Source organism: Trematomus bernacchii, unplaced genomic scaffold (genome assembly GCF_902827165.1).
Source record: "Trematomus bernacchii unplaced genomic scaffold, fTreBer1.1, whole genome shotgun sequence".
NCBI classification, from domain to species: Eukaryota; Metazoa; Chordata; class Actinopteri; order Perciformes; family Nototheniidae; genus Trematomus; species Trematomus bernacchii.
In genome coordinates this window covers 99,770-112,437 of record NW_022987698.1, presented here as the reverse complement: position 1 = coordinate 112,437, position 12,668 = coordinate 99,770, and the positions used below count along the sequence as shown (strand labels likewise).

Here is a 12,668-nt window from a genome sequence, read left to right as displayed (position 1 = left end):
GATGTCATTAACTGTTGACAGTGTTTGAGTTATCTTTTGGAGGGGCTCAAGGAATCTGCAGTATATACAACTTGGTTATCAGCAAAGTTTTTACGAGTGCTTTAACGGTGTCATCGATGCGTAGGTCAAAGTGATGTACAGACGATATGCAGGGTAACACTTTAACGCTGACTTCATTGTTACACCCCTGCTCTTGTTCTCTCACACCTGCTTTATCTTTTTGTGTCACCACAGAATAATTTACAGTAAGTGAGATACTACTGCAGGAATCTTGCCCTCTTTCTGAGGCACATTGGTTGCACTGTAATTCTCTTGTGATGGTTAGAGATGACAAAAGACTTTAACAAGGCAGGTTATCTTTCAGTTCTTCTGCTGGGGAGGGGGTTTGACTTGTTGCCAGTTCTAACAATATCATATTTGATTTTTGTAAGAACATATTAAATTCAGCAGCTACTTTTCCTGAACTTGAGCAGTTGAATATTGGTCAGTTTGTTCATTTTGTAGACTTTTGACTTCACCATGTTGTTAGACAAAGTAATAAGCTTTTAATTATATTATCAGTGAGTGTTTTCACATTTTGGCATATCATAGAAATGTTTTGCCTTTGCATCATCCTGGACTGTTGCGTACAGGCATTAAAGCAAGAGTTTGACATCTTTGGATGACGATTGATAACAATCCCACGTCTGTCTGTTCAATATTGAGCTGCAGCTAGCATGATTCTGCTGGTTGCCTGGCAACATCACACTGATGGCAAGACTCCAAGAAGTCACTTCACTGGCCCAAGAAACACTGTCATTACATTTTTTTTATAATTAGTGAGCTTTGGAGATGCTAGTAGGTGGATTTTATTAGTTTTGGAGAAAGCCTATACCTGTTTCCAGAATATATGCTAAATGTAAACTGCAGTTTAGTGCCTCCTTTGAGATTAATACAAATATGTTTATGGAAAGTGACGCCTTCCCAGTCACCTCACTTACCATCAGTCTATCTCTCGTTCGTTGTCTTACCCTCCTCCAACATTCACCTCTCTGCCTCTCCATACACCTCCCCCTGCAGTTCTAGTTACTGGTCTGTTAACTGCTACACACACACACACACACACACACACACACACACACACACACACACACACACACACACACACACACACACACACACACACACACACACACACACACACACACACACACACACACACACACACACACACACACACACACACACCACCCTTTACATCATTGTCACTGCTTTGTCAGCGTTGTGGTTCAGTGGGCGGCCATTAGGAATTGTAGGGGCAAGGGGCCACCATGGTCAAAGGCCAAGTGTCAAAGGGTCACAGCTGCAATCACAAGGTTAAATACAATCAACCCTTGTTTGTCAAGCATTTTTCTTTTGGACTGTGACTAAAGCAGTTAGATTTTGCTGTTTTTCTGTGTGATAAGAGCATTTTCTTTGCTAAAATACTACCAATACTTTTGAAATACTACCGTTGAGCTGGAAAATGTGCTTTAACCAGCTGTTCGTTGTTCCATCTACAGAATGTCTATATAAGTGATTTTTGGCCCAGAATTTCATATGGTAAACTACCTTGTAATGTCTCTGTCTCTGCGAACTCCATTATTGGCCTGAAGAGGGTGCAGAAATCCATACAGTATGTCTCCTGTAGTGCACATTCTTCACCCAGCTGATGCTTTTCATCTGAAGTTAAGTATCACTGTTAGGTATTGAGGTGGATATCTGATCTTTTAGTCTAGAACAGGGTTGTATAAAGAGTCATCTACCGCTCTAAACATGCCAAGTTATACATACATGTTTCTTCTCTTTCCCACCTGTACATCTAACATCCTAAGCCGAGTCAAACTGTCATCGGCTCAGATTTCTATGGGTGCTCCTCATGTTTTCTTGTATTTGAGGTCGCTCTGGCTACTTTTTTAATATTGGCTAAAATGTCAAAGAACTCATTTGCTCTCAGTAAATGCCACGCTTGCCGGTCCCATACCAACTCTGCTGTCTTAGAGAGAACCTTTTTCTCAGAGCTGAGCTGACCACACATACTTTACATTCCTCTCTTTTTGATAGAATTTGCCATAGTTACTGAGAATGAAATGAAACAGGATTGCAAGCCTCTCACAAAGAAAAGTTCACCTTTTTATAATGCTAACAAAAGTATTCCTGCTGAGACATAATGAGTTTTCTTTGTGATTTGTGAAGCAATTTGATTTGATTAATGTATTTATTATCCCATATGGGTAGGTATTCAAAAATTAACGTAAGCATGCAGTATAAAAGAGATTTAGAGTATTAATTTGTTCAAGGTATTCTTTTTTTCCAAGATCATAAATTATTTAAAAAAGGACAGGAAGTGAGCGTGCTCTGTGAACATACTCCTGTCACAAAAGTATGTGTAGTATTTGTATTATGGCATCCAGTGATAAGGTTGTGTTGACGACATCTGAGCATGCCGAGGCTGTGATCCAGGCACAGCTGAACATGAGTGGTAATGGCACAGAGCCCGCTGTCCTACGTAGGAGCTGTCTTGGCCAATAAATGACAAGCCCCTGCCTGGGGTCAGTTTGTTATCAGCCAATTGGTAGCTCAGCAAGAACGTTGTCATTGGCTTTTAAAAGCACAAATACATTTTCATTATGAAATCAAATCTGTTTGGGGCTATATATTTGAAAGGCCTAATTCTACATTTAATTAGCAACAAAACAGACATTAACCAGTGAAACATTTATTTGTTGTATGTCAAAGTTGGACAATGTATTGTTGTTTTCATTCTGTTTAATGTTTTGTTAAAAACAGGCATCACTGCTGCGCACAAGATATCTTTACACCTGTTACCATATGATACATCCTATAATAGCGATAATATGCAGAAATGGAAGTTATATCTAGCAAATATCTGGCCCTGCATCTCCCGAGTGTGAGAGCTGTCTGCCTCATGTTTGTTTTGGTTGGGTTGTAAACAAAATGTAGTAATCATCTAGTTGGGAAAGGGAGCTGGAAAGAGGGAGAGCACAGATTTGAAACAAAGATGAAAAAGAGATTTGGAGAAAATAAGTGAATAAACAAGGACATTTAACAAAGTTGTCATGTCCTGATAATATATCGTGAGATATGTGCTTTGTTAAATTGATAGATTAGCGTAACAGAGATCAGAAATGAAGAGGATAGACAGCAGATCAGTTTGAGAGAAGAGTGAGACAGTTTTCTCTGTAGACAGATGGGCCATAAGGGAGAGTAGGACATGGAGGACTTCGATGTCTTGGCAGCGAGACAACACTTTCCCATGCGGTCCACATTCCAGCTGACAATCTGTGTGGACTGAATGCTGCTGTACACCAATCACCGCTTAGCTAAAAAACACTTAGATATTATGACATCAATGAAGTCTTGTCAGGTGACTTATACTAATCAGTCTGTGGTGTTATGCCAAATAATTGCGGTAACACACATTGTTGTCAAGACAAGATTTTATGCCGATCATATAATAATGATAGAATAGCATGAAATGCAAGTACACTCTTTTAAAGAAAAATTATCTTAGCTTTTTTGTAATGTTCAGACATTGGAATTGTTTTGTGAAAAAAAGTAATAATGTAAGGTGAAAACAAATTAAATATGTATATAAGACAAAACACATCCAATGCAGTTAATAAAATGGTCTCTCTGGTTATCTTAACAATGTACTTATGTAAATATTATTCACAAAGATGGGAAATGACGAATAGCTACACTTCCACACGAATACATGTTGTCATTGTTTCGGTGTAGCAACCTGATATTTCCTCTTCAGGGAGTGTTCGTTGTGGATGTTTTTTATACAATCACTCAGGAGCCCTTTGTAATGGATGTTATCTCCATTCAAGAACTGTTTTGACTATCACATAATGGTATAAGTGTCTTAGGCTACGTGCTCATAAACGTAACTCAAACATGTCCATCAATAAGTAAGAGCACTTTCGCGAAACTGCATTAAGAAGTAGTGCCAGTCTATTTGAGAGGCATAGACATTTAAAGGTGCAATCATTAATCAGTACAGGTTTCGTTAAACGTTTGACTTGTAGACGGTTAAAAATAGACGGTTAAAGTTCATGGAACGGCAACCTAAAGTACCATAACTTGTAATACAGGTCTGTCTTTGTTTGTAGACTTTACATGTCCAAAAAAAACTTTTATACCCTCAAGGTTTGTTTAAAATCTACAGTTCAGTGTCCACCCTGATAGCAAAAGCTGAGGTAACACATTTCAGAGGGGATAAAGGTCTTCAATGCATGATGTCACCATGTAAACAAAGCCTGTAATGGTGTGGTAGTATTTCAGCAGAGGGTGCCATAAAGTTTGAAGGTTTGACCTTTGATATGTAACGGTGTGAAAGTGTTTCTTCTTTGACCCTGTTTATAATAAACCTTTCGGTCAACTTGAAAAACCTAAGAGAAAAGTTTTGACTCTTGTATTCATTTTCAAATGGCAGAAAGATGGTTAAGTAGAGAAAAGGAACACTGAATGCAACTGAAAGAAGATGAGAAAGTCAGAATCATTTTAGTTTTGTAACACTCTACCATCATCCTAAGGTGTTTTATCCTGTCAATGTTTGTGTCACAACATTGGAGCGTGTTAATAAAGCATTAGGATGATTCACCACCTGGCCTGTGCGGTGTTGTTATAAAGACACACCCACTCCCTGGAGAAGCCCAGACCTGTTCAGAGAGACACACAACACTACAGTAGATTCAGTAGGTGTGGTAGCGCCTTGGCATGATAGATTAGATAAATAGACAGGCAGGAAGTAAGGGGGATAATGACAGGAAGGCAGGAATACTCTGCTGTAGATGGATGACTGGTGTATACCCACACAACTAAATGAAAGATGAATGAATGGGTGGTGGCATTGAAAGATCCTCTATTGATTTTGAAAGTAAAGTAAAGAAGTACTCTAGACAGAGTAAAGATCAAACCTGATTTATAACTCCAAGAATAACTTATTTTAAGGACAGAGATGAGCTTATTTTGTTGTTAGTTCACCAAGAAGGTAATGTTTTTGGCTTGATCTGTTTGTCTGTTCTCGACATCTGAATTTTTGTTGAAGTTTCATTGAATTTGTGCTGCATTCATGTGGTGTCGCAATAATCGGAAAAAAAAAGTTTCATACTGGGAAAATTCATGTCATCAGTTTATCAAGTCTGAACAGCAACTCAGAAACAGATATCAACACGTTTGAACACTCGGAGAAATAAAATACAACACGTATTCCTTTTAGTGTTCTTGTTATTTCCACATTACAAATGAATGTTCATTATTAAAGGTCATGAGCACACGTAAGAAAGCAGAACAACTTCCCAACTCTGGAAATGGGACCAAAGAGACACGTGAATGCACCTTTGGCCTTGGCAGAGGTATCTGCTCTCAGAGTGTCATTTTAGTTTATTTGTCAAATGAAGTTTAGTACAGCAGTTATCCTTTTCCACAAAGTTTGCATTCAATCATGTGTATACTCAACGTTTTTCAAACAGCAGTGATGCCACAGCCTGCCTTTTCCTATAGCGGACATCAGTATAGGTCATCAGCCCCACTGTGAGCTCTTTACTTCTGAGTCATGAAGAAAAAAAGACTAGGGAAACAGTGAGGAGAAAAGGTTATTACCACAGCATGTGTAACAACTTATCCCTATGGAAAGAAGAGGTGGAATTTCTCCAACTTCTTGTGTAACCATTAATCTCCTTACAGCATGCCAGGCCAGAACAAAGACACTGTGTTAGAGAGCGTTTCCTTTTTAAGTACATTTGATGTCAAGTGTTAGTGATAATTGCAGAACAAATTAGTACAGTAAAGCAAATGGAAACACACAGCAGCAAGACTAAGCTTCTTGATGTACAAAGGTTTACAAAAGCAAACGTCAATTAATTGTTAATTGACATGTATAACAAGTATTTTTTAGTATGGTTCAATTTTACTTACATTTATAATGGAAACATTGCTTGATGTTTAATTTTTAAAGTCAGTATTCTTATTTTTACTAGCATGCCCTTTGTTGTCAATATGGAATAAAAGAGTTGTAGTTGGTTCGCTGCTGAGAAATGTTATATCATTGGCTCTCAGTTTCAGAAATGTCTTAAGGTTTATTAGGATTCAATTGTTTCTATGTCTTAAAAAACATTTGGTATGTTCCTTTTTGACTGATAAAATATATAAAGAATGAATGACCCTACAATAAAAGGTACAACTGTCACATCTTAATAATGAATGAATATGTCAGGCTTGACTCTTAGTCTTAACTTGAATTCCCTTGAGTTTTAACTAGCAGATTTTTAGTATGAGAACATTTAACAGATCCATTATCTGTCTTCAAATGTATATGGGGCACTGGTCTGGGCCTGTCTTCCGTCCTCCACTGCAGGAATATTTGTTCAGGTGACAATCTACTTTGTGTGTGCATGTATGCACAATGTTTGCCACCTGATCACCTGTTCAGCTATGATATCAGAAATGTGTGGTTTATTCTTCCTGGAAAGTTGCAACACTAAACAATGACGTACTTCATTGCAACACTATTTATTTATTTTATCACACAATGCAAAATGAGTTGAGCAACAAATGTCGGCTTTGGCCACTTACTTCCTTAGATGCAGTGCTATGAGTTTAAGGCTGTGAGTTATTAATTGTAAGCTGCAGCACCAGCTGTAGCAGGAGCAGGCAGTGAATGGACTCTCTGTCTGCACTGAGCCGTGTTTTGTGTGCGAAACTGGAAACAATGGGTAACCAATGAGACAAGACCCATGTTCCTTAGTTCTGAGCCACCGTTAGTTAGTGGGGGAGGCCAGGGGGAGGCCTTTTGTGTGTATCTGTGTGCTTGTGGGTGTTTGAGAAAGAAAGGGGGAGGTATTAAGATGGGAAGGGGAAGGTAGGTTAGATGTATGAGAATGTTAGTGCGGAGGCCAACAGTCTGTCTATCTTTGGGTTTGATTTAACACACAGGATATCAAAGTAAATACACCTGCTTAAAAAATTATCTTTTCGTTTAGGTTTCTCAAAATTGAGTTTGCATTGACTTTAGTGTGTTATCAGAGCGTGTCACAACGCCTCTCATTTCCCGCTCTGTGTGTTTTGGGGCTATATGTCACACAAAAACACGTACATGGCAAATGTGTTTCTCTGTATGAACTCATGCTCTCAAGTTGTCTTTAAAATACTAAGAGTAAACTGTTCTTCAATTCTTTCCACACCTGATCTATGATGACATTTCATAGTTCCTCTTTTCATCCCATTCGCATCCTGCTTTTTTCACCTCAGTCCCCTTTTTTAAAAACAAAACCTGGGTATAGCCAATGTTAGGCACCAGGGGGCAGGAGAGAACCGCTGTGACACTGAGGAGACTTTACTGGGCCTTGGTAACTTTTGATATCCAGATAGTTAAAATGACTATAGGCAATTTAAACATGTTTGTTTTCATACCGCACATAGAACATATTGACCTACATTAATTATGTTATCTTATCATGTAGACTAAATATCAATATATTTAACAGATGGGTCATCTCTGTACAAAGTATATTTTCCTCTGCAAGCCTGACACAAAAAAAACAACAATATTAATTGAGGAGAATCCAAAGTAATAGACTTCCTAGGGGAAAAAAAACAATAAGCAGAAGCATAGATTCCAGGAATCCTTTTCCTCTCACCGTGCAAAACAATCCCTTCATTATTCCCATACAGACAAGTTCACACCGATTTATCAGACTTTACAGCTTCTTTGCTATCAGTATAGCCTAATATTCCTACAAGGACGTACATTTAGTGATAAGATTCTAGCCATCGTAACCTTCTTGTATTGCACTTTTTTATCTTGTCTGTTTTCACTTTTTTTACTAGAGGAACTCCTTGCTGCATCTCAACTTTGAGTAACCAGTGCATTGGTACTGGTTTTTCTTTTTAATACCCCCATATACATTTGATATGGGATTACTGCATGGTCTCCGCATATGTTTGGAGGGGCTGATCTTGTGCGTAAAACATCCCTGATATTTGAGGCGCTCCAGGGATTTGGTGCGCATGCGCAGTGCACCCCTCTCTCACAGCAGACGAACCGCTGCTGCAGCCCAGCAGTCATACCGAGCATAGCCTGCGTGTCAGTGCAGTCGACTTACAGCTGGCTGTGAGGACAACTGGCGCTATTTGTTTGCTCTTTATCACCGCGATACATTTACACATATTTCGAAAAAAGTGTCAACTCGGTGTCTCTCTTTGTGGGTTTATTTTATTCAAGTTTTACAAATAAATTAAACTAAAGTTGGAGGCTGGGCCTTTAGCTTGTTGACCGTAGCTTGAGAGGAGAAGAAGAAGAAAAAAGCTGGTCTTTTTGTGGTAAAAACTCGATAAATGCTACTAACGAAAATGGACCTGTTAAACTACCAGTACCTGGACAAAATGAACAACAACATCGGCATTCTCTGCTACGAAGGTAAAGTGGAGTGAAGAGTTTGTGCTGCTTTGTTTTTAAACTCTCAGTTAACGCTGTGAGTTACCGTCCGAGACTTTGTCCAAGTTTCACTCAACTTACTTCAGCCTAGAGTCTGCTGCCTGGCTAGTTGTTGTAAAATCCATCACATGTTGACTAATTGCATTTCAACAAGACTTATACAAATCATAAACTGTTCTTAACACTTTTCAACGGTTTGAACTTGATGTCAACGTAAGTGTTTGTCAATTGAGTGTGGTATTAACTGTTAGCAAAGTAGTCAACGTTGGCCGATGTGTTGCTATTTGCTGGTTATCTGAACAACTGGAAGTGTGTTTATAAGCCCGTGTTTTCATTTCTGAGCTATTGGCTGCTTCCCGAAAGGAAGACCTGGCTATTGATTGAGATCAGAGGCTGACTACATGGCTCTCCTCTCACTGACTCACTCTGTATTACTATTTGCTCAGTTATTCAGACTTTCTGCTCTCTATCATTCACAACTACCTTTGGCATTCCTAACTGTATGATCATTCTGGCAACATGTCTGACTTCAGTTGAATCAGATTGTGTGTTGTTTACTTATTTGTCTCATTGTCTTTTTGTGAGATGGTTTGGATTGATCTCTTATTCCTTTTGCTGTAGTTTCCCAGTGTGGACTGCAACTTATTTTCTAGCAGGAATAGTAGTGTAACTTCTGTCCTCTGCAGTTACTGCTCACATGTCAGGCGTTGTAATATCATCCAGTCTTTCCGAGGGCTAAAAAAGACCTCCTTCCTCTGCCCCTGATTCTGAACATGCAGAATCAACTCCAGAATTGAAAAGAAAAAAGGACCACTTAAAATGGTCCATTATTGACATACACAGCAACTAATTATATATCTTTTAAATCTAATTCTAAGTCCCTACACAAGGTGGTTTATACAAAAAACAGAAGTTCTAGCATCACAGAGGAACACCTTTTTCTTCTGAGAAACTGATCAGCTTTGTATTCGTCTCTTCTCTCCCTCTGTTCATTATCCTAGTCTTCCCCCACTGCTCCTCTGCCACGGTTAGCATCTCCTCTCTAAATGTCACATATAATGAACGATTAATATCACTCCTAAGACGTACAACTGAAAACCATTTTGCAGTTTAGCAGGTGTACAAGTCACATTTTATAGCAGGAACAGCGAACATGTTTTTTAAGTGTTTGAACATGTGGTTATGGTCTCTTTGGAGTTGTTCTTTTTTCCTGTTTGCAATGCTGTGTGGGAAACAAAAATGTTGTGTGGCTGTAATTCCTGTTCGACAAGCTGTTTGACGAAAAATGATTACTTTTAGGCATGTGGCTTTTTTTTTTTTTACTCAGTGGTTCAGGCACTCATGAAATGTCCCTGAAGCAGAAGCTCACAGTGCGATGATGGTGCAGCAGATAAGGCGGCCCCTGGCCTGGGACAGAAGCCAATCAGAAAGCTTCTCTGTGTCACTACAGAGATTCATCTTTCTCAGATTTCATCCTGTCTGTTAGTGAAAAAAAATGACAGGAGTGAAGTGGGCTGGAGACTTCTTTCCAGTGGTATTTTTATACTTGTATATCCTCAGGGTGTCTCTTATGTGTGATGTGTTTAGACACAATGCTCTCTTTCTATCTTTGGAAGAACATTTCTTCAGGGTTTACCCATCTATTGTTTTCGTGTGTGTTCTTTTAGCTGACTACGCCAAAAACTGACTCCATCATGTGCCTCAAGATAAGAAAACAAAGATAAAAAGAGAGGGAATAGAGCCAAACAGTAAAAAGAGTGAAAGAAAAGCCCTTCATGTTCAAACATGTTGAGCCAAGAAGGGGTTCGGAGGAGCTTTGTGATATGGTGGGTGTTCTGACTTGTTATTGTATGCATCAGCACACACTCAAAATACATTCCTGGACAAATGCATACATAAATGCTCATGATGCACTTGAATAACCATATTAATAGTTTAAATAAAGTGTTGAATATTTTCACTATCCTGATGCAAAGTGGCATACAGCATGATTTACAGTGCTAGAAGAAAACAGGTGCACCATACATTCACACCTAAACACATTTACATCAGAATTCGGTGATGTCTTTGTGTGGCTGAACAAATAACGCAGGGAGCTGAAAATGGCCTACTTGCCGTTGCTATATTTAATGTCATTTCCAGTATCCAGATATGAAACGTGTGGCAGTCGTTTGTACAAAACTGACAGATACGTGGCTTGTTTACATGATGTAACAATGTCCATGTTTTGCAATGTTATGACCCAGTTTGCTGTAAATGAAGGTGTTGAAAAAATCACATCCAGTATTGCCTTCTTCTGTTGCAGTTGGATAGATTGGTTTGGTTTGCATATTGTAGGGTTATAATTGGGAGCAAGTTCCAGGATATAAGAAATGAAGTTATTGTAGTTTGCTTTGAGGTGCTGACCATCAGTGTGTTGGTGCCAGGTAGGATGAAAGGAGGACTGGAGTCAAACCATGTTGTCATGCTGATATTAACCTTTCCATGTGTATATACAAAGAATCACATTATTACCAAGTTGCCTTCAGCATTGTAAACAACTGCTCCAATTTCCTGCAAAGCAAAGATTGCTCCCATTTTATTTCAAATCCTTTCATTTCCCAACCAAGCTGTGCTCTTGATTCTATTTTTGGAAATGATTGTTTTTTTGCCAGTTGTGTGATCAGACTGAATTGGAGGATTTATGCATTATGCAACTCTTTATCACTTTGTGCCTCTCTCTCTCTTTGTCTGTCTGTTCATCTGTCTCTCTCCCCACTCTCCCTTTCTCTTTCTGTAAAGCTGCTATCAGTTGTAGGCCTGGCCGGGAGGGGTGCAGGGGAATGCTGACTGTCCCTTTTTTGCTGCTGAGCAGTAGAAAATAAACAAGGTTGAAAACCTCCTCAAAGCCATGTACTTTCGTCAACTTCTTTCCCTCTTTGTCCCTCTATCTTGCTCCCCTTTCCTTTCTCTGTCAGAGATCAAACCAATCCAACATCCGGTTTAAAAGTTCAGCTCTGCAGACAAGAACTTTTATGCAACAGCTTTTTTGTGTGTCCTTTTTGAGTATTTAAAGCCTAAAACCTCCACGGACTTTGAAAATAAAGGCAACCCAGAGGGCCAAGTTCAGGTTACTGAGGACCTCGGCCAAAAATAATCACTTTGCTGCTTCGCAGAGAGAGAAGAGGGCATGCTTGAACTCATCCTGTCTTAAGGGGGAAAGGAGAGAGGGAGAAAGCCAGAGGGGAATAAAGAGATAGAGGGGTACCTCTGTTTGTAATCCAATCTCATCCTGATTCCAAGCTGTTTGAAGTTCTGTCAAGAGAAACAGGCTTTGATCATGTGGACCAAATGAACCGAGAGAGCAGAGGGGAAAGGAAAGAGTGGAGTTTTAATTCTGTGCTACAGTCCTCCTTCCCCAGGCAGTCTGCTGGCTTAACAAAACAAACAGTGTTTACTCGTAATAATACAATGTTATTTTTCTACCAAACAACTATAGAATTGATAGAGAAAATGATGAAATGAATTATTTCAAGCATTGCCATTTGGTGCTTTTGCCTATCTCTGTATTTGATGTTGCCTGTTGCTGTGCAAATTATAATTGGATTATGTTTTACTATTCAATTCTGTCATGGTTTAGGAGGCATGCATAAGCAGGTCAGTTTGCTTAGTTTATAAGTACCCTTTTAAACAAAGAACTTTGTGTCTCAGTTCTTTCTTACATGATGGCTTTTTTTGTCACCTCTCTTCCAAGATAGTTAGTTAGAAAACTAAAGTTATTCCTGTAAGGAGAATCATTTTCCAGATATTAGTAATTCACCACTATCAACTTAGTGCTAATGCTCCTGCAAAACTCCTATGAAGTCCTTCCAATCTATATTTGCGGTGCTGCAGGCGTAAGGTCACAGGTGTTGGACTATATATGGACAAATGTCTTATTTTTCACAGGGGAAGCACTCACAGATTCACCTATTGTTGAGCGTTTTACTTCTGAACCTCTGCTAAGCTATTATGTGTCCTGGATTTTGATTGGCCAGTGTGGTATCACAGGCTCCCTTCTTTTATTGCCAACCCTCTGTCCTGCCAAAAACAATGATGTCACCCTTGTTGCTATGGTTCACAGTGGGGCGAGCAGGAACATGCCAGAGATAGAGAGAAAGGGGAGGTGCTGCTGCTGTGTTTGGGAGGCCATGCTAAAACTAAACGT

At 39.2% G+C, this 12,668-nt stretch overlaps 1 protein-coding gene across 2 annotated transcripts in view; it reads left to right on the top strand.

Moving 5' to 3' along the window:
- The window catches only part of vgll4b (vestigial-like family member 4b), a 34,961-nt gene that overhangs the window by 10,163 nt on the left and 12,130 nt on the right, over positions 1-12,668 (top strand). Inside the window, exon 1 of one of the 2 annotated variants that reach the window (XM_034138785.1) lies at positions 8,128-8,464. The exons of the other annotated variant lie outside the window; for it this stretch is intronic. Coding sequence (XP_033994676.1) covers positions 8,383-8,464 — 82 coding nt within the window. The 5' untranslated portion in view covers positions 8,128-8,382. Of the gene's footprint in view, positions 1-8,127; positions 8,465-12,668 lie in introns of those variants that run through there. 2 annotated transcript variants of the gene reach the window in all.